At 31.7% G+C, this 24,120-nt stretch overlaps 1 protein-coding gene across 1 annotated transcript; it reads left to right on the forward strand.

The window, feature by feature from the left end:
* Positions 1-11,752: 11,752 nt before the first annotated feature.
* Positions 11,753-15,572, forward strand: LOC133335373 (cuticle protein 7). Its single transcript, XM_061543651.1, has 3 exons — positions 11,753-11,846; positions 12,000-12,143; positions 15,087-15,572. The coding sequence occupies exons 1-3, from the start codon at positions 11,832-11,834 to the stop codon at positions 15,516-15,518; spliced, it is 591 nt and encodes a 196-aa protein (XP_061399635.1). The 5' UTR covers positions 11,753-11,831; the 3' UTR covers positions 15,519-15,572.
* The last annotated feature ends 8,548 nt before the right edge of the window (positions 15,573-24,120 follow it).

Raw genomic sequence — 24,120 nt, forward strand, 5'->3', positions numbered from 1 at the left:
TCGACAAGGTACTTTGCAGAAATAGTGTTGCCATACAATATAAACTGTATTCGTTTTTAACATTGTTTCTGTATTTTTTTAGTAATTCGTTAATTCTAACCATAACTTTATTATTATTTTTTAATATTTCATTATTCGGAAGATAAAATATATGTATGAAAAACTCTGTAATATCATTAATTTGTTGATTGACTTAAGGGGAACATTTGGTAACCCTATCTTCTTCGGCCTTACTTCAAATCAGCTGTTTGTGTCAAGCAAAAAATTCAGTTGAAAAAAAATTCAAGACAAACCTTAGTATCTATTTCAAATTTGTTTTTAATGGCGTTTCATGTATATTTTGTGATTTTAAACAAAGTATACGCAATAATAACATATTATTCTATCATCATGTCGCTTTTTTATTTCAAAAAAGATTTTATTTTATATAGAAAAACATGAATACACCCGACTCTCACTATGAAAATGTAAGTGTAAAGAATACACCTCAAATGGGTGTAAAGTGTGTTACAGAACACCTCGACGTGTGTTCGATACACTTCTGCCGTTGAAGTGAATGCCAGAACATGCCCGATTATTAACATTATTTAAAATTAAGAAGGCAAAATAGAATATTAATTAATCACATTGAAACATCACTGGGCGGAGAAATAATTATATTATTATTAATTATTCAATTTAACTTCTTCCGAAATTTTCATATAATTTGCTAAAGAAGAGTTGTTTGGGTATGGCCTAGCATTTCGTCTATGCAGAAACATGGTAAGATGGCAGATCAACAACAAAGTAAATTTTCTGTTAATCTCAGGTTTTTGTGCGAATTAAATGATATGACATTTGAACAGATTGGTGTTAAATTTTGCTTCCTGATTGCCTGGTGAGTAGTTTGTGCCGTTGTCGTTGTGGTAATAATTTGCATGAGACGTTGCTACCGTTGTGTAGATAGGTGGTATTTATCGTGTGATTAGCTAATAATTCATGATTAGTGGTTGTGTGTAATTTCTTTTTTCTTCTATTTCTAAAAAAAAAAAAATATTTTGGGGGTCTACTGAAAAGGGAAGTGAAATTATGAGTTTGAGTTTTTAATATGTCTTAATTTTCATTAAAACTAAATTGTGATCATGATGAGGTGTTATTAATATTTTGAAGGTTCTTGAGCGGAATAGGAATGGGTGTGGAGTTTGCGTGTGAATTTTTGACATGAGGAAATAAATTAAGAATTTTTTTCTGCAAATTTTTTGGCAATCTTTAAATTTAGCTATACACGCAATAATGAAATAGGAATTTTATTTTCATGAGCGGAATTTACTTTTCATGGTAGAACAAATTGAACTAACTTTTATGCTACATATGTTTTCTTAATAGTAAAATTTAACCTTTCTGTTCATGTGACAAATAATTGAGTTGTTGTGTTTATAATTAGTTGCATCATTAATACATGATTTCTACTAATTAAAACTCACAAGTTTTCTGTTCAAATTGCATGCAAAACATATGCCAACATTTGCAAATCAAAAGACTTAAGCAATAAACTTCAATTGTTTCAGTACGACACTAACCAAAACAATACTGTATTTTTTGTTAACAAACTACCAACAACTCTTGTTAACAACAATTATTTCTTACCATGCAAAATGCTCTGTCCGGCATACCATTCTCTCCATATCTGCATTTGCATTTCCATTTCATGATGTACTCGAACATTTCGATTCCTGAAATGAAAAATAAAAAAATACACAAAAATCAATTTGTAGCACAACATTATTGCACCGAATAGCATAGTCATACAACAATTTGAATGTGTATTGAATTGAATACAATTGAAAATTCACAAAGAAAAATAAAAACAATTATTCGACAAAACAATAGGAATTGGTCCATTCGTTGGCACAAATCGAAATCAATAAATTATTACTTGGTCACACCCATTCAAAAAGTATACGAAATGATAAAGAAAACATTGTATTTGTTTGAAAATTGTAAGTAGTATTTCCCTTTAATACAAATTATTGAAAATATTTTGAGGATAGTATGCGGAGGAATATTTTCAATATATGTCTCTGTAGAAACCAATTGTAATATATTAATTGTTTTATTTAAAAAAGTGGGTTAATTAGAAAGATAGAAAAAAAGAAAAGTCGCAATCGACCCCGCCCGAATTTGTGGTTCTCAAATTATGCAGCTTGTAATTGATGACATAAACACTGCAGCCAAATCTGCTCAGAAAAGAACGGTTCTATAGAAATACGGTAATCCTTATATCCAGTTAACCGAAATCGAAAAGTGGCTTCGTTATTTTTGCAATACAAGGAAATATTCATCAAAAATTTAAAACGTATTCTTGAACAGTGTAAAACTCTATGTAGATTTTTTAGTTTGCACATTTACAATCCTTTTACTGTTCGTGGAGGCTAGAGGGCCTTGTATTGACAAAGGCCACATTGAAGTTACAGCCGCAGAAAATATTCAATATATCGATTCTCATACATTAAACCCCTATATATATCTCGTCCCATTTTTAGTACATTAAATTTCCCAGCCGAATATTCAAAGCCAACAATATGATCATATCTTTTGTGGGTTGTACCTTCTATAGCATTGCGAATCAATCACTTTAAATTAGGAATCATTCCTTCATTTTTGTGCAAACATCTTAGATGGCAAACAAACATCCTCATCATCACACCCCATTGACCTCAAACTAAAAAAAATCACTCTCACTTTTGTGCAGGGTGAAGAAGTTAACCTCAGTTCGACCTTCCCAATAGCAGTTGTATTTTTAGCAAATAACAGTAACGAAAACAATAAATCAATAAAAACAAACTGCAAAACAATGCCCTGTATAGTTGGTGATTAGTCTGCGGTCAAAATCTAATTTTAATAATTAATCAAAATCCATGTTTTTTGCTAATAGCTGATGGTTACAATTCCAAAAGATCTTTGATTTGATTGACGATCAGAGTAAAACGAAATCCATCAAAGAGAAAAAAATTGCCTTAGATTGAATTTTACGCTGCTAAAGCGATAATAAATCATAGAAAAACAATAATTCTACACGATGCCGAAATTTGTACCTCAATTTCAGTTAATTGACATAGAAATGAAATAATAATTATTTATAAAAAACACAAGCCCAGTCATGTAATGTAATCAAATAATTTGTACTAAAAAAGAAAAGAAACGAGTTTTTTTGGATTTCTACAACATGATTGGGTGCATGTTTCTTAATGTCCGTTCGTCAAACATATGTCATTTTAGTGGTAACACTGGAAGCCACCAACCGACCGACCAACCCAGCAAGCAACTAACCAGCCGACCACCACTGATCTACTTAGGAAACAATTGTTGTTTAAATTACCATAAGAAATGACCAACAATTAAATTATCAAATAATCATACGGACACACTCACTTCGCCACTGACATTTTTATGACAGCTGACGTGGCTACTCTTGGATTTTGGCCACATGGAGGCATAAAACCATTTCGCTTGCATACTTTGTACAACTAATTTTTGTTGTTGTTGCTGTAGTTGTTGTTGAAATTGCTCCAGCCAAAATATTAATTATTTTCTGTTCACAGTTTTTTTTATGTCATTGCTGCTGTTGTTGTTGCATTTGTCGGTGTGGTTTATTTTTGCAAAATTATTTAATTAAATGTTATTTGTTTCAACAAGTTTTCGGAATTACTTAATAGTGTAAAATTGTTTAAAATATTGTCGTTGTTGCAAGAAAAATTGATTAGAACTGTAAAAAATATTAAGAGAAAAACTGTAAATGGTGACAACATAGAAATGAAAATAACATGGAACTTCGTTTGCTGAGTTGAGTCTTTCAAATTGGGATGATTCATTAGGATTTTGAATCATTTGAATAAAATATTTTAGGGTATGTCTTTCCCCTTTAGATTCTGTTATGGTATTAAAAGTTCAATTTTTATGTAAGTTTGGCTTCCTTTGTATATATCGCCACCAACAATGACCGCTGTCATTAGTACCACAAACGTGTTTGCTCTATAGCCCAAAAACATCGACAAATTTTATTCTTAAAAGTGAATAGTGAAAGTGAAGTAAAAAAAGTAAATTATAACATGACATTCATTAGAAGGGTTTCTAAGGAGAAGAACAAGGAAACCTAGGCAATGTCCACTTCATTGAATGCTTCAAATTTCTTCAGCCAACTGTCAAGAGAAGGACAGTAAAGATCGATCTGATTGCTATACAGTCTAAAGGTCTGTGGTGTACAATGATAAACTTTCCGCATATCGGACCAAACCATTGAGGCAAACTAGCAAACATTTTTAATGAAGGTTTGACATCACCTCACTAAAAGGCCAATGGTTGTGCAAATTGAGAGCATATACCATGGAGCGTCATATAAATATGATAAGGGATATTATAGGTTGTAAAAAAGTAATACCCTAATGTATACCTTTACAAAGTTTGCTATAAGGAACATATGAAGATTAAATTTGAACATTAACAATAATAACCGGGCAGTATAGCACTAAGTTACCGAATATGCCTGGAGAATAAAGGACATATGCTCTGGGAACATTAAAGACGGAATTTAAAAAATTCCTAACAAAGTGAAAATATCAAATCCAAATTGTACTTATCTTTTTTATATCCTTCGCCATAGTATGGAGGGTATATGAAGTTTGTTTTTCCATTTGTAATAATCATCTCCGACCCTATAAAATATTTATTCTTGAGCGTAAACTTCTATGACGACCTGTACGACTCTACATCTGTCCGTTGTAACCACTTTAGCCTCTAAACGAATTCAGATAGATCGCCAAAATTTTGCATTGAAATGTCTTTTGTCAGCAGGCAGGCCAAGTTCGAACATGAGCTATATCGGACCTCGATTAGGCATATCCATCATAGAAGGGTCATCCCCAATTTTCGATATTTTCGGGTTCAACCGAATTCAGTGAAATTTGTTACAATGGGTTCTTATTGGATACCAAATTTCTCTACTAAAATTATTTTTTTCCGGTAGCCCCCATATAACGGTACTCCCAAATTTTCAGTATTTTTAGGGTTTTGAGCGCGTTTTCAGCCGAATTCGCTGTAATTTGGTATTTTGTAGTCATTTTCGGTAACAAATCTCCTTCCCAGAAATCATTTCCGATTTATATTTGCCCGTTTTGTGGGTAGTGCCCATATAACCCCTTTTTATATTAAAATAGTGAATTGATTTGCTCCACGTTTTTGTGTTTTCTCCATATAACCGTATTCCAGCATAGTATGGGGGATATTCTGTACTCGAAATTGTCTGTTTATACCTTAGAAAGTGTGGAATTCTGAGACGATTCAGTCAATTGACCCATTCTACCTTTGGAGAATATCGAGATAAAAAAAACAGATGACAGGTTTGAGAATGGAAAATAAAAATACTTACCGATTTAATACCATACGTTATCAATATCGGACCTCGATTTGGGGTTTTGAGATTTTAGGAAAAATCTCATTACAATTTGCTGAAATTTGTATTTCGTGTTGGTGGTTGGAACTTTAATTTCAAGTAACTGTCATTATACCTATGGTGGATGGTATCCATAATTCCTCCTAGCCGTACTTAACGCTTTTTTCACTTGTTTAATATTTAGTTATGTTTGTTATACCCTTTAACACACTATTGTGAGGGTATACTAAAGATCAGAAACAACTTTCTATAACCGTTCTGATTGAAATATCCAAAATTCGAACGTTGATTCTTAGAAATTCAAATTTTAAAAAATATGCACAAAGCTATTCTCAATTATCGAAAATCAAACTAAATTAGATTGGTAGGTTTTTAATAAAAAGTTATGTGCATATTTATTCCACCCCCATTCCCAAAAAACCAAAATAATAATTTCAGCCTTGGTTTATGCACGTAACCAAATAAGCCGCTATAATTTGTCACTGCACTCAATAAATATACCAATTCGCATGCATTTTGAAAAGCTAATAAAATTGCTAATTGGATAAAATTGCTTTCAAAGGATACTGAAAAGGTTTTGCCAATTTTGCAGCACTTAAAATAATTTCAATTCCAATAATTGTTGTGAGGCTATTAAACAGCCGGATTGGATTTTCATATCATAAATCATGAACGATTTTTCGTATTAAAATGGTAAATGCATTTTAGCAACAATGGCTAAATTGACTTATGCAAATAACACACAGAAGTACAAATGTGTACAGTGACAAGATCTTTATTTAGCTGGCTGGATGTTTAAAAGAAGTTCAATAAAACAAAGACAAAAAACATGAAATTCCCCACAACTAAATCACAATGTGATCTTGGTACGTGAATTTTGTTCGATTGTTATTTTTAGCGATGAAATATTACATGGAATTGAGAGGGGGAATGGTTCAGAGACGAAAGGTATTCTCTATATGCCAAATCGCTACAATTATGTTAAATCATGCCTGAAATTTGTAACGGTTACTTGACATCTGCGGTTGGGATTTTGAGCTTTGTCCATTAAAATTTTCCCCCATATTTTCGGTGTCTTTTTGAAATTTACAAATGGCCAATTGTTTATGATTTGTTAACTGTTTTTTTTTGTCTGAGCAAAGAGCCACTTATTGATCCGTTACATGTCGTGCTAACCTTGATACGATTACATGAATATAATTATAATTCTCTTTAAAAACAATGAAAAATTGTTACAAAATGATTATTGCACAAAGGAAATACAATAACAAAAAAAAAACTAAAATTAAAATTAAAAAGAAAAAAACAATAACAACAAAAATGATACAAAATACCATTTTGTGGCTGTGACATATAATTTTGTTGTAACTCTTTTTTGCAGTTAGTTTTCTTCTTGTCTGAGTTTGAACATTAGTAACATTAAATGAGCTATGACTTAATATGTTGTTGTTGTGTTTTATTTTTTTGCACCGACAGAAATCTCTACGGTTTTGTGGTCTCAAATTCGACTCCCACCATAGGAGACATACAAACATATTTATGCTTGTATTCTTCTGCAGTGCAAATTATGCGAACCAAATTAATTGAGCAACTAATTCGTATCAATTAACGGTTTTGTGTTTAAAGTCAACTGAAATTATTGACTAATAAAAATATTGGTTTTATGATCGAATTTCATGAAAATGCAAAATCTGAGTCTAGCCACAATGTTGCGTAGGCAAACATTTTTGGAATTCCTCATAAGTTCATTGCACTTTTTGGATGAGCGTAAAATATATGCAAATAATTAGAATATATCTATCTAGAAAATCTGTAGAAATGCAGGTCTCATTTACAGAGAATAAAACGTTTTTCATAAGTAGGTTCGTTGCGCTAAAGGAAAACACAAAGGTATTTTAAAACCTCTGGTATTATAGAAGTATAACCTCATCTGTTTCAAAATTCAATGAGCCCTTCCCTTCATACAAAGGAAGGCCTTGTAAAAAACGTTCTCCCTATGGAATACCCGAATGATGCCTTCTTATAGACGATCAGAAGAATACCGCACTCGATACCGCAAAATATTCTTTTTGATGACCAAATGTCTTATTGTAGAACACCAAAAAAACACTTGTAGAAGACCAGAAGGACTAACTGTAGAAGATCAAGAGATCTTCATGTTGAAGACCAAAAGTTTCTCTTCTAGGAGACCGCAAGTTTTATTATAATTTATATCAGTTTGGGGAAAAAGAAATTCATTATTTTTCGGCAGATGGTTGTACTTATAGATTGCATGAAGTATCGATCAAATGGAAGAGAAGAAAGAAAAAATTCGGTACATTTTACAGTTTTTCTTTGACAAAGGCGAAAATCAGAGCCGATAGTTCAACAGGTTCCGATACTTTAACAGCCAATTATGTCCAATTTTGGTTTCGTAGATTCCGTTTAGGAATTTTTGATGTTAATGTTGCACCCCGTTCGTCGAAAATGTCGACAAAATCGGAGAAATGATCGAAGTTGACCGGCACGGCCAACTGGTCTAATAAATGGGCATAAGATCTTCCTATAGAAGACCAAAAAGTTCTCCTTTAGCAGACAATACACGATTACATAATGTCTTCTTATAGAAGACCATAAGGTCTTATTATAGAAGACAATAAGGTCTTCATAAAGAAGATCAATAAGTCTCCTTATAGAAGATATTTAGGAAGACCGTATGGTATTTACTGTCTTATTACGGAATACTAAAAGGTCTGCGTATAGAACACCATAAGGTTCTCTTATAGAATATCATAAAATTTTTTAACAGAACAGGTCATCTACAGATGATTACTTACAGATTTATTGCATTTTTTATAGGAACTCTAATTGTAAACTAGTCCTGTTGATCTAATCAGCATGACCCAAGACCAAAGGTATTTTTATATAGGGGACCAACTCATACTTTCAAATTCAACCCAACGTTCTTTATCTTGTAGGCCAATAAGTACTCTTTCTGTTAGACTAAAAGTTATTTTTTTCTATTAAATACCAAGTGGACATACCACCAAATTAGATCAAACTACATTAAATCGCCAACTAAAGTATAACAATATCTCAAATAACCATGCTATAAGCGAACCAATGTACCAAAAAAATGTAATTACAGCTGGGTTTGGTTAACTCATAGCCATGAAAACTACATTAAGCGCCTTTGCGAATTTAATTCATAATTATAGCACATTAAATGGATTAATTAACCCAAGTTCATGGTTAATAAAATTTCATATTATGTGATGTAAAAGAAAAAAGACATTATCGTGGGAAATAATACAGTTTCAACCAAAAGATTAATTTTCATAAATTTTATGAGGAACATTAAAATTTAAGGAATATACTAATTTTTAAAGTTACATTTTATATTATTAATTTCAAATTACATTCACATATGAATACATTCGCATAAACAGTATATAATGAATTTGAATTGCATTTTAAATTATCACATCTTTGGGCATGCAATGCTTCCATTCTCTTCAAATGCCGGGTTGCCATTCATGACGTTTGCTTAATTGAACCATACACAAATTGATCTAATGACAGTTGCAAACCAAGGTGTGAATTTAAGTTATTATTAATGATACAACATGTATGAGTATGAGTAGTGTAATAGTAGAGTCTGTAGTTTCAATGCAAGAACTTTGTAAAAAAAAGTAACAATTTTTGAAACTCCACTAAAATAAGACCTTCGTTTCCTGCGATTCGTTTTTTGTAAAAATAACCAGCATACATGTTTGAGTCAGAATCCATTGATCCATGATTTTCCCTATGTTTTCGAAAACCAATTACTTAACAAATCAAACACTAATCGTAGACTGATTTCTATATTTGACTCTTGCTTTCAATAGAGTATCGATTTGCTAGAGCATAGAGCTGTACCACACAAACAAGTCGCTGCTGTTCTCAACGAAATAAGTAACGCTGCTCAGACAGTTGTAACCTGAGCAGCTGAAACAAAATGTTTGCTTAACTAAATGTATGTTCAATGAAAATGACCAGTTCGTATGAGGGCGGTGTACTTTGGTTGGGAGAATATAGAAGTGGATGTGAATTTATAAAAACAAGCAAGTACGAAAGCAAAATGGATTAACATTGAAAACGTAAACAGATAGACATTTCGGAGAACTATTTTTCATAGTACGTTAGATTAAGAAATATTTATTGCAGAATATTCTGGCGAAAATATTAGTTTTGGGGAAAAATAAATCCATTATTTTTTCGGCAGATGGCTGTGCTGATAGATTTCTCGTAAAGTATCGATCAAACAATTTTAGATTTATGCTCGTTGGAAAGGTGACATTTCGCAGTAATTTTTTTTTTTATGCATTCAGTTGTGAGTTACAGGGTGTTCAAAATTGAAGTGAACAAAGAGACAATTCGGTACATTTTACAACTTTTCTTTGACAAAGGCGAAAATCCACCAGGACAATGCTAGGCCATACACATCTACAGCGACTCGACAGAAACTTCGGGAGCTTGGATGGGAAGTTTTTAAAAAAATTGTATTTAGGGATGATTGTGAAAATCGGCAACAAATCATATAAAAAAACGGTGCATATTTGGACCAAATCGGACATTCCGATGCTAAATAAAATCCCATTGTTCATATGGGGGATTTATTTTTGCCCAACCTATTATATTGGTTTTTAATTATTTCGGATCTAACAGCATGAGGATTAAGAAATTATCTGTATTAAACTAGTTAATTAATGGTTCGAACATTGTTCCCATATTACCACTACGTATATTGACAACATCTTGTATTGTATCTGTTCAGAGTCTGAAATTCATAATTACATTAACATTTCATGTAAAATACTGCTTAAATGAGCAGGACAAAGGATCTCAATAAAATTTTCTTATTTTATAGGTATAAATAGAATCCCAGGTCATTCGAAACTGCCTGTGGGTTGTAACTTAAACTGGGAGGTTGAAAAATTTCTTTGGAACTTTTATCGATTGGTGAGTATATTAAGAACACAGAAGCGAAAATGCGCCACAGATCTAGTTTTAGAGTTATAGCGTGGTTATTTTTTTGCTCATGATCCTATTTGGATGCAAAAAATGTTGTCTTGTGGCAATAATGATGCAAAAGAAGTCGCGATATAATAAATTCCGTATTCGATATGACTGAAGACATGTCATCTTAAAATGACCTGCAGCAATGATATACAACTTTTTATTTATGAGCAATAGGGTCACCACAACAAATGCATCACGACATAACATAACAATTTTTCATATGACTGATTCTGGGTACTTAATATACCCGTCAAGAGCTTTCATCGCCAAAAGCAGTTTTCCAACACCAGACCATGAGCTAGTGCCCCTCTGTAGAAAGTTATAGTTATATAGTTTATTGAAATTTTTGTGGGGAGGTGCCGGAAGGAGTGGTGTTATTTAGACCAAAACTAAAGCTTTAGACTTGATATATAACTATGTGTAATGTTTCAATCAAAACATATATTCTGTAATTTCCATAAAAAAATAAAAATGTTGTATTTTTCTGCATATCTGCCTATTTGATCTAAAATATTACGACTTGATAAGTTTGAACAAAAAAAAAAAAGTTACATCAGGCCAATTATATAACTTATATATATATTATAGAAATTTAAGCCACATTAAACTAAAAATACGGATTTCACCTCTTTCAGTACTCATACGTATTAATTCTATTGTCCCTTATTCTTCTTATATTAACTTTTTAACCTTACAAAATCTTTGAAATTGTTTTACACATTCACCCCAAACTTTCCATACGAACCTTTCAAGTGACGTAGCATGCTATCGTCAACGTCATGCATTACGAATTTTTTGTGTCGTTTGAGCTCGGCTCTTACTCAGTTTGTAATTTTGTTATTTTTTCCGATTTATTATTATTTAATCTAATTCTGCCAACTTTGACAGAGAGCGACACACACAGAAAACAGCTCGACGCTCTACTCTCCTCTGTATGCTGAATGTTGATTGTTGTCGGCATCGTTGCTGAATATGTCGACTTGTAGTCAATTTAATGTTTAATATTTTAACCCTCCTAATGTTGAATTGTACGAATGAATTTGTTTTTTGTTGCTGTTCAGTTTTTTTGTTGTTGTTATTATTTTAAAGTTTGCGTTTTATCACGGGTGGAGTCTGTTCGAGTAGCAGCCATAAGTATGTTTCTTGTGCATAACTGAGTGCTATTGTTGGTGAGCGAGTGTGTGTGTGTTTGTTTGTGTCTGTCGCTTTTTTCTGCTGTTGGCGCATTTTTTGGTGGTTTTTGTATATAAATACGATTTCCTTCTTGGTTCTAGTTATCAGTTGCCTGCAATACAGCAAGTCGTTAAGACGTTTACAACTAAATAATTTACAAAAAAATTAAAACAAAACCCTAAACCTAGAAATGGCTTTCTTTAAAGTGAGTTCTATAATGTTAAAAAAAAAATATATATATATATACAAAATATAAAAGAGTTATTAAAAAGTATAAAGTGCTATTTGTTGAATATTTGTAAATAGTACACATTATAAAGTTGCTGTTTTTTTCTAATTTGTTTCATTTCATATAAAGTCCTTGATCTGTTTGGCTGTCGTTGGCGTAGCCACAGCTGGTGTTTTACATGGTGCTCATGGTGGTCCTGGTCTGTATGCTGGTGCTCCAGCTGTCTATGCTGGTCATGGCCATGGCCACCCCGATGAAGGTTTAGATTATCATGTGAGTATTTGTGAAAAAAAGTAGCCAAGTGAAACGAAATGTTAGGTATGACATTGAAAGCCCTGGTGTTAGCAATTGAAAGTGTTCTGAGCACATAAAAAGAGAAAAATTTAAAATAAGAATGGAAAATTTAATGTAAAATGTATTAAATGTTTCTCTAGTTTTAGGAAAAATCTATTAAATATGTACATCTTTAGATAAATGTAATGTAAAGAAAATAATTGGACTTTACATGACCAATTTCTGCTAGAAATTTATATATTAGATGCACCAAAATAAAAATAAACAAATGATTAGTATATTTCAATATTCAGCTCAAATCTAATATTTTAATCAAATTTTTGATTGTAACAAAATATTGTATTATGGACAGAAATGTTTTTTTATTGATTAAAATATTAGAATCGAGAATATTCCGAAGACAAAAGGTAGCTACATAAAAAAAAATGTAAATTTACATAAACTGATTTGAAAGTAACCAAAAATACGTTTTCTCAAATTTGGTTTCACTTGTCAATTTATATTTCAACATCTTCAATGCAACTCTATTAAACTTAAAGTGAAATTTATAGTTAAAAAACTTGAGAAACAAAAATCCAAACCAAATTGAAACCCTTCTAAAGCCTAAATTGAGTTTACACTGTAAAGCATCAATAAATGCACGTTTAGGAAAATTGGAACCACAAATTTTATACGTACTTGGTATACCTTCACGGAAACTGAAATTATGGTCCATCCCTTCCCATTGTGAAAATTACAAACAAGAGAATAATTTGTAAAATGAAGTATAATTTGTCCTTTATGTGCTACCCAGAAATTGTCCAGTACGAAGGGTGTAAATGTTCTGACCACTAAAAAATCATACATCAGACAAAAATCAGACATCGAAAAAAGAAAAATAAATGCCCATTCCTATCCTTGCTATTGCAAAAAGTATAAAAACAAAAGACTTAAGAAACACACACACACTCGTTAGTGTTCTAAATTTGTCTCCATCATGCTAAACGTGACAAAGGAAATAAATTTCGCCATTATTATAATACAGCACATACCAGCTGTACTCCCAAATTTATCAAGGATGTAAATATTTAAAATAATGTGTGTTCCTGCTCTACCTGTATCAATCAAAATTTCCTATGAGGAAGTTTGCTACAACTAGTTTCAACTTTGTAGCGATCTCATTTATTTATATTAATTTGTTTATCATACAATTTAATTCCCCAAAATGTTACTTACAATGTACTAAATTTGTGCCACACTTAATTTATATATGCTTCATATTAAAACCAGACAAGTGCATTGAAATTTGTCAAATCGAATTTGCAATTAAGCAAAAAAAAAAAAACTGCTCACCAAAAATTGATGTAATAAAAATGCAGCTCCGGTTACACTGCATTACATCAAACAGCCACCAGACATGGCTTTACATAAATTGTGGTTTTAGCTCCCACAATTTTTTTGTTTGTTAGCTTTGGTTAGGTGTTTTCATATTAAATGTTCACATTTCAAAGATATTCCAATTCCCACAGTCTACAGAGACTGACAACCAGTAATCATATTTCGTTGCCAAGACAAACCAATTCGAGATAAAGAAAACGAAGAAGAATATGGCAGAAATACGACAAAAACACAACAACACAATTTGCAAATGTTTTGTGGCTTGCGTTTTGATTTTCAGCAAAAAAAAAAAAAAAAAACAAAAACGAATTAATTCTTCATATGAATTGCGATGACATCAATAATGTAATTCATTTCATTCATACATGCATTGCTCAGACAGATTTTGGGTTTATGGAAATTTGTAAGAAGGAGCATCTTACAAAGGAATGTGGGAAAAATTAAAGTAAATGCAATTGAGATAAATGTATTAAATAAATTGATTGTATGGATATTTTTACAACGTTTTGATCGAAGCGAAATTTTAGTTTTCCAATTACTTTACTTTTTATTACCATTAAAAAATAGCCATTACTATTATTTTCAACATGTTATTCTCTCTGTTCTCTGTTTCACTTTCATATTTCAAGTTTGTTTCCTAAGTCTTTTGATTTTCACATTCAATAGCACACACAGTTTTTGTTTAACACAAATTTTCTATATATCCACAAGCCATGTTCACACATCTTGAAAGAGATAATCTAAAAGTTTTATTTTCATTTTGTGGTCTTGTGCAAATTTGCAATTGTATCTGATGTTACAAAATCCGATTGTTGTTGTAGTTTTTCATTATTTTCATTGCTAAAGCCTATGTGTATGTAATTCACCTATATTTTTTATTGCAATGTTGCAGTTTTTTATCAACATCTTCATTACACTTGGTTTTTTATTTTTGCTTTGTTATTGTGTTATAATCTTTTATTCATTCATGCCATCATCAATTGCAAATTCATGTAAAGTGGCACATTGTACTTTATCAAATGTGGGACATCACTGAATGTGGTGGTGATGATGATGGCGATGTGAGGCATCGATGGATGAATGGATGCCTATAGGGGAGGTATGATATCGTACAATGACGGTTACAGATTAGCTTCAAGAAATTTGATTTTGCGTGTCGAATACGGTCTTCAATGCCTGAGCTCTGTGAAGAACCATTGTCGTCAGTAATGGTTTTGAACCAATTGTTTGATGTGTTAACAAATTTTGACTTATGTGTGGTTGCCATAGAAACCAGGGCATTTTTTTTATTTTATTTTACTTTTGTGGTCGATGATGATGGTCATTGAGGTGGTATTAGATTAAATATTTTTTCAGATCATATTTAAAAATTAAAATAACACCTCCATATTTTTAAATGAGAGTTAATTTTTATAAATTTAAATTAGTGTGATAACTAATATTCTATCCCAATAAAAAAACTTTTGAAATTAGCTCCACTTAATGATAAATACTTTCATCCTTCATGTTAATAATCTTCTCTCCACCCCCATTCTTCCATTATAGGCCTACCCCAAGTATCACTACAACTACGGTGTTGCTGACTCACATACCGGTGATGTGAAATCCCAACACGAAGTACGTGATGGTGATGTTGTCAAGGGCTCCTACTCCTTGGTTGAACCTGACGGTTCAGTGCGCACTGTCGAATATACCGCTGACGATCACAATGGTTTCAATGCTGTTGTCCACAAAACTGCCCCCACTGTACATGCTGTTGCCGCTCATGCTGCCCCAGCTGTGGTACATGCTGCTCCTGCCGCACCTGCCTATCATGCCGGTCCAGCTGTGTATGCTCATGCCGCTCCCGCTGTTGCCCATCATGTTGCTGCCGCCCCAGCTGTACCATACGCTTCCGTAGCGCATCATGCCCCCGCCGCTATTGCTGTTGGTCATGGTTATGCCGGTTATGGACACGGTGCTCATGGCCATTATTAAGAAGCCATTTTCTAACAATCACTGTTTTATAAATTGTAAATTATTTAGTGTAGTAAGTAACTAAAACAACAAACCACCCTATAACTAAATGTCACTGCCAATCCTCGATGACGACCCCACGACTTATTAACGGCTAAACGATATGATAAAGAAAATGAATGAAACAAAAAATCGAAGAAGTAGAGGAAAAAGGAAGAAGTATAAACAAATACAAGTTAAAAGTACTTGCAAGCAGTGAAATGGCAAAGTTTCGGTGAACAAGAAAAGGTAGAACGGAATTAAGCAAACCAAGAAATACTCTTAACTTTACAACTAATGTACATAGTTTTCCCCCCTCTAAGATCTCCATTTCCAATGAAAAAACCTGACTTCTCACCTTTTCTAACTTCTACCATTTAACTCATTAGTCAGTTATGCTCTCTCTCTGAATAGTTACATCCATCCATGACCATGTTCCTCATCTCATCTTCATCTCTACAAATGTCATCAACACTGTCTCTCTCTCATATATCGCTGTGTTGCCACCACAATGCGTGATTTCATTTTCGTTTTCATTTTCGTTCGTATCGAAATGTCAAACTGACTTTCTGTCTCTATGATTTGTTTTTTATTTTTTTTTTGTATTGCCTCTAGTGCTGGAATTTCCAATCCACATAACAAACAAAATACATTTGTAAACTATTAAAGCGAGTATTTAATTATGTACGTTTTGTATAATACACTCACATACACTCTGCATAAGAACGAAACAAAACAACAAACAAACAATATTGTTAATTTATAAGTTTTATGTTTTTTATATCTATTTTTTATTATTAATCGAATGCGTTAATGCTATGAACTAAATAAAGGAAAATGTAGTGAATTTGAAAAAATGAAATGAGAACTGGATAATTGATATTTTCTAATGAGATAAGAATAATTATTCGGAGTTAAATGCCAGTTTTAATTTAATATATACATATTAAATTAATAACCATTACAAAAAAGTTAAGAATTGTTATGAAGTAATGAATGGAGTCTTATATTCATGGCTGATATGAACTTAAAACGACAATTCCTTTCACATACGTACCTTCTAAAAACTCGAGACCGAAATTATAATTAATAAATAACCAGTGAGCGAAGCTCTATAGTCGAACGGGGCGTCTAAATGTTAACATTCATAAATACCACTGAGCTCTATGTTTCTTCATCTATATTTTTAGTCTGGGAAATATTTCGCGATATTTGCACTCTCTTGATCGATTGGAGATCAAAAGCCCCTCTGTGAAATCTTTTGCGAATCAAATTTTTTGGTTTATTTTAAGCTGTTAAATATTTAGACAGCCATTCTGATCTGATCGTCCTCTTCATGAGAAATTTTTGATGTTTGGCTTATAATTGTGGCATCTAGAACGACTTGTAAACCAGAAATAAATAAAGTTTTCCATTCATTTTATCCCTCAATATAATCTGATCACCACCGAAAACTATTGGCGTTGTCTTTGACCATAGCCGCGCCGTTTCCGCCCTCTAGTGGGGTAATGGTAATAGTAAAAAATATCAGAATACATAAATACCTATAAATATTGACGTATCACTCCCACGTCCGAGTACATACCGCAATAGATTTGGTATCAATGTAAATATAAACGGCTTGGAAACACTGTCTACTTCTCCGGTCTATGTCCTTCAGGATTAAAAATATACGCCATAGAATACAAATTTTGTCTTTTTTCACACAAATGTGATTGTGCATGTGACCCGCTAAATATTGTCTGACCTTTATTCTTAAAAACTATTGAATATATATATATAGCTTGTTCTGAAGCTTGAAGTGGATTTTGACGTAGAATATTTTATTCTTTGACATTATATACCTAAAATCAAGTTTCATGTTAATTTAATCCACTTAGTCGAAAAAATACTAGGAAATGTCTTTGACAAAAAAAAAAAAAAAAAAAATACAAAAACATTTTGAATATTTGGTTCAAAATGTATGACTATATATTCGGTATATACATTATATATACAGATTTCTCTTGTTCAGTGACTTATGCTAAAAATTGATGGAGACTATTTTTGTCCCTTATACTATCCTTCTAAAACGACACCTTGTGGGAAAAATGGGTAAAAACTAGTAATAAGTACAATATTAACCCTAAAATGAGTTTTTGTTTTTTAAGATTTTTGACGTTTAGGCTGATTTTTGAGTTTTAGTCTATTCTGAGACTTATAATAAAACTTTATGGCGAACATTTCTGTAGAATATTCTGAGCAGCTTTAACCCCGTTTTGAATGAGTTTTCAATCACTCCTGGAAAAAGGGACCGAAAAGACCCCTTTAATAAGTCGGTTGAGGGTTAAAGTTGCATACCAAATTATTCCTCGATAATTTGTCAGTAATATTGCCGGAGACACTATATACCTAAAATGTAAGGATTTCAAGAAATCATAATTTGAAAATTATCAAAATTCTTGAAAAGGGAGAATAATGCCCCGCCTTTTTAAGTTACATCCCGACGTAAACATTCAAAACGCCGATACACGTGTCTTCTTTTTTTAGACCCTCTTTCATAATCTGTTGGAATTTTCCGGTAATTATCAAAAAAATTCAAATTTGTCGCACAGTGTAATTATCGTTTCAACATTAAAGGACTCCCACCATTCTCGATCCCAAATATCGACGATTTTTAACCAGCTGGAAAATAATTGTGAAAATTTGTAACTTTGCGTATAAGTATTTGATGAAAATGAATTGAATTTTATTTATTTTTTTTTTTTTTGGAAATCGGCTATTTTGACATGGCTGTATATTGACACAATAATCGGCCATGTCTTTAGTTTTTTTTTTGAGATTTTCATTTGAATTTTCAAATTGATATTCTTGAGTTAATGTAGGTTCGAATTAAATAATACATTTTTGGAACCGAGAACGAGGAGGTTTCCTTAAGTCCTTAAGTATTGGTGTGTAAGGTTGGGAAATATGTTAAATGGTAAATTTAATTTCAAGAGCCTTGTTATAGTCATATCTTTTTATATTAAAAAAAAATCTTTTTGTTTTTGCAAAATAGTCATGCTTAATCCCAGTTTGTTGTTTTTATAAAAAAACAACTATTTATTAGTGGGGAATGTATGGCATTGTCCGCCGAAAAAAAATCTTTCCTGGATGATCAAGATTATCGCCATCGTGTATTCTATATTATAAAGAAGAATTTATATGAAAATGAATTATAAAAACAACATACACTTCCTCGTCGCTTTCTTTTTTTTAGGGAGTTAATCGGCGTGTTCACTGAGACATCCATATATTAGCCCATCGTCGTAATTATGTTTATTTGTTATTTGTTTATTCTATTTTCTACTTACTTTAAAATAACTTCATCAATTATCGAAACAACATTGTTATTATATACTGTATAACAATCTGATTATTCTATACTCTACTTTATGAATAAAAACGTAGAGTTCGTGTCTTAAGTTTTTTGTATTTATAACAGTTTCCACTCTATTGTGAATAAATGCCATCAGTGTGCGCACAAACATATACTTTAATTTATTCCGACTTTTTTATCGTTAAATGTTAAACATTTTAAAGCACATCTTAAGGAGTCCTTAAAATCCAGTGCCACTAAATTTCCCACAATAGTAGTATTTAATTTTTTTGTGTAAAATTCTTGTTTTTATTTACTTTAATTGCAATCTGAGTCATTTCCTGCCTCGTCAGATACTATAAGCATAAAGTTAAGATTAATATGATTTCTTGATTTGTAAAGCAAACAACAGTTTACATCAATAAATAATAGCATTGCAATTAATTTATTTGTATTCAACTAGATCGTATGACTCTTTATTTAGTGTATTTCAAGTTATGAGAGATAGGATATTGTACGGTCTGTGCGTTGTAAAAAATGAATGTTTTGATATTTTATGACACATAACGTTTGGAGTTCAATGATCATGTGTTCATTATTTGAAAGAAGAGCAGTAAATAAAATAATAAGAGATTATTCAATGTATTTAATAATATAAGTTTCGGAATTAATTGAAATTATTGAATATTTCGTTATTTCGCCCATACCTTTAAATGTTGGGATTGGTACAAACATAGCAAATATAGCTTAATATCATTAAATAAATAACTATTATAAGAGCCACAGATTGATCCTTAAAAAATATTGTTATACTGAAAGGTAATGTGGGTAGTTACACTTGGCTATGGCCGATCGAAATATTGGTTTTAGACCCCATGTTTTTTGGATCAAATTCATTGCAGACCTTTTGGAGTCAATTTTTCTGTGTGTCTATTTGGCAAGCTAGGGCGCACGATGGAATAACCGATGTCATGAAAACTTTATACATCGTAATATTACTTCCAAACTTAAATCAAGTTCGAAAATAAGAAATATCGGTCCACTCTTTCTAGTACCTACTCCTATAGTAATTAAAATTTTGCTAAGAATTCATTTTGTAAAGAACCAACCTTTACACTGTCAAATAATACAACCATCCCTGTATAATGTTGGACTAGAATTTGCGATTTGACCCAAACTCTTCACATCGTCGTAATTTTACCAACATTTAATGAAATCCGAATATAGGACGCATCGGTACATTTCTGCTGGTACCTGTTTCAAAATTTTTAATTTTTTTTATTGCAATATGAAGCGAATGGAATGCCCGACTTGATGAAAACAGTGCACATCGTAATATTTCTTTCATAGATAAATCACCTTAGAATATGAAGAATATCGGTCCACACCTTCTAGTACAACCTCCACAAAATAGTCAGAATTTTGTCGAAAATAAATTTTAAAATATCTGATTTGAACCAAACTTTGCACAGCCTAATATTTCAACTGCATAATTTTGGAGGGTAGAACTTATCGGTCCATTTATCTCATCGGTACTTTTATTAAACATAGATCAAACATCAAAATTGGATCCATGGGACCACGCTTTGATGGGGAGTTCATAAAAGGAATAGTAAATTCTGTGGGATTTTAACATGGAAGACCATATATATGTCAGCCAATTCGACGGACACTTGTTTAATCTTGAGTTAAATATTCTTTCCATTTTGTTTTCATGTTTGACGAGTTGTTAATTACGAGAAAGAATATAATATTTGGCTAATGGGAAATATTTAGTGAGTCTACACACATTTTTTAAGAATTAATTTAAATACAGTAGCAACTATATCCCATGCAAAATTTCCAGATATTTACATTATGGAAAACAAAATGGACATAATTCCAACATTCATTGTTATGTAGATTATATTAAAAAACATAATTTGTAATATTTCCTGGTTTACAATAATGTGAGCAAGTAGGCATACACATTTCATTTAAAGTACAATGACTTATGCAAATTTCTATACACACAAAAAAATTATTTTTTTCTTAAAGAAAACATTTTAGCAAACTAAAAACTCTTCCTCATGCCGTCACAGCGTGGAAGAGGAACTAACTTTGCTTACGCTAAATTGCGTCTGTAATAAATATATCAATTTGAATGGAAACATTTCTTTAAACATATTTTTCAACAATGGTGTTCTGTGTGTGTGTGTGTGTTCCTTCCTACCATAAGAACAAATCACCAAAAGTCTGGTATACAAAAATTCCATAATTAATTAAAATGTATTACAAGTTCACTGAAGCATTTAAAACTCTTTAATCAAACTATTTAACCTGACGTTCAAAAGTCAAGCTGTGTTGTAGGAGTTGTAGTGAGGGTGAGGGGAGGCATAAATACAATACAAAAACAAACCCTCAACATGAAACTAACTTGAAAATTGAAACTAATTAATTTTAAAGTCGGCAAGTACCTACCTGACTGAAACAATTCAGTTTTGAGATGACGAACAAAAACAAAAACCGCACAAAAATTCGCACAGAATAATGAATTAATGAAAAATTACTTTTAAACGCAAATGAAAACAAAAGTGAACAAGGTTATATTACATAGAATTTGTACTAGTTGTATGCAGCAAACAACAACAACAATAAAAAAATAATAAATAATTTGCTACAATAAATGAATTCAATTATATCGTCACTTTAAAACAAAATGCTCTATTAACCTTTTACAGTTTTTGTAAAGAGTCAATAAAAACTTGCATATATGAAATATTTTTATTTTTAGTATTTCTTAAATGGCATGGCTTCCATAGGGTATTAAATCTTCTTCATATTCGAGTCGATCAATAGACACAAGCGTTACAAAAACATTCAATAATCAATAAATGACACTTGGACAACGTCATTGTCTGAGCTTTCCAGATTATGTTTTTGTTTTTTGCTTAGCTTTGAACATTGGAATATTTAGTAGTGATTTAGTTATACGGTGACATTCAACTTGTCGCTGAACATGTTGAGGAATCTTTGCTACAATTGCGTATATATGTATTACGAGACAACAAGTGAGACAACCATAAAGTGTCACATACATAGGTATGTGCATCATTGATTTACAGATAAAGAAATTAATTGTATAAAATTTATAAAAAATTGAATTATACGAAATGTTCGTCGGAAGCCCCATAAAGTATACCAGAATAAGATTCTATGCACATGTAGCCTGTCTGTCTACTGGAATAACGATTTACCTACGGAGTTCTTGTAAATTTGTTCATTCACTTAGAACCGTCAGAATATATTGACGGTTCTAGGTGTATTTTCCAAACGAAAATGCGTAAGGGGGTCTACCGGGCACTTCGTTGGTAAAACATTTCTTCTTAGAAAATGTTCAATATAATCACCCCCATTTTCGACATTTTCATGGTTCAGGTGTATTTTTCAAATAATAGTCTCATTTGCATTGCGATTATTACATTTTAGAATAAAATCCCATTTAGGCAAGTTCCATCCCCCGGAAAGTATTTGTTTATTTTTGTAAAAAAAAACTTTTTGCTATAATTTTTATAAATGTACCTATGCAACCTGCACTCATATCACCTGTTCAACAAGTGATCTTCATTATTTATAGCCAACTAACAGCAACAAAAAATTCTTTAAACTATGATGTTTAATCTGGTTTTTTATTGTTGTTTTGATTTTTCACAACCAATCATTTACTGCAGATTGTAATTCATCGGATTATTGTGGTATTTTGTTCTAAACATTTCAATAAACCGCAATGATTAATTTTGGAATTTAAAACTCAAGCAAAACATAACATATCAATTTTTAGTACAAACATAAAATTTATCGAGAGGAGATCCAATTTAAATTTTATAGGCTGCTACTATTAGATCATCGTAATAAAAAATATGCATAAAAATACTTCCATTAAACTATAAAAAATGAAAAAATTATATGCCTTGAAATGTTCGGTTCTAAAAATAAGTATTAATATTTTTGGTAAAATTTGCTTACAATTGTTTTCAGGATGCAGAACATGTATAAAATAAGTAGAAATAAGTATTAATATTTTTGGTAAAATTAGCTTACAATTGTTTTCAGGATGCAGAACATTTTCAGGTTGCTTAACATATGCACTATGTTTAACTCATTTAATAGGTTTGCTGTTTTTATAAGGTGCTAGTCTCATTATCTTAACCTATGTGGCTCTTATTTGGCATTCTAAGGCATTGATGGGTAAACAAAGACTTCCTAGAAAATATTAATAAGGGACCCCTAATTTGATATAACACTCATAAAAATATCCCGCCCCATTTTCGCTATGTTCAAGGTCAAATCAAATACCTTCAATTTGGTATTTACTTTTTTAAGAGGCAACCTGACGCACAAGAGCCGATCAACGGGGTATTTTGAATACCCTACTCATGGTAGATGATATTAAAAGTTTAATTTAAACAAAAACATCCAGGTAAAAACTGTGAGTTTTAAGTTCACACTTAAATCTCCTACTGACCAAAATGTCGATCCCCAGAATTTGTTAAAAAAGGAAATCTCTTCTATTTTATTTATCCTAGTTCATACCAAAGGTACGTATATTTTTGTATACAGTAACACATTGAAATTGAGAACTGATTATCGTCAAAATATTATTCTTGTAGACCAAGTGTTTTTAGACTAAATCAATTTCATAATATTTTAAGTCGATTTACAAAAGTCTCTCCGTTTGCCTATCTTGCCGACTGGTGTGTGCGGTAACCTTGGTCCACTCCTTCTGGTATCTTTCCCACAAAATGATCAATATTTTTATACCCTCAGCCTTATTTGCTAATGATTGGTTTTAGACCCCATATTTCATTGACTAAATCCGTTTCAGACAATTTGGAGTCGATTTACAAATGTCCATCCGTCGGTCTGGCCTGCTGGTCCGTACGATAACACTCGAAGGGGGTAAACGAATCATCTAAACATTGAATATCGTAACATTTCTTCCAATTTAGGTCAAGTTCGAGTATTCCCTATACTTCCCATAATCGGTCCACTCCTTTTGCTACCTCCCGCACAAAATGGTCAAAATTGTGCAAAAAATTAATTTTAAAATATTATGCGAACGGACTATTCGATTTGAACCAAACAACCTTGTACAACCTGTTATCTTTACAAAACCTAGATGAAGATGAGGCCCATTGGCCACTCCTTCTTGAACATCGCCCAAAAATGGTCAATTTTATAAATACAATATTTGACAAATGAAATGAA

This window comes from Musca vetustissima, unplaced genomic scaffold, assembly GCF_032173495.1.
Source record: "Musca vetustissima isolate MV318-11 ecotype Yass unplaced genomic scaffold, APGP_CSIRO_Mvet_v1 utg7685, whole genome shotgun sequence".
Classification (NCBI taxonomy): Eukaryota; Metazoa; Arthropoda; class Insecta; order Diptera; family Muscidae; genus Musca; species Musca vetustissima.

Bases quoted from the DNA above. Each gene is read 5' to 3' on its own strand.
- LOC133335373 (XM_061543651.1), top strand. The intron at 12,144-15,086 runs GTGAGTATTTGT...CTTCCATTATAG, and splicing joins ATGAAGGTTTAGATTATCAT to GCCTACCCCAAGTATCACTA.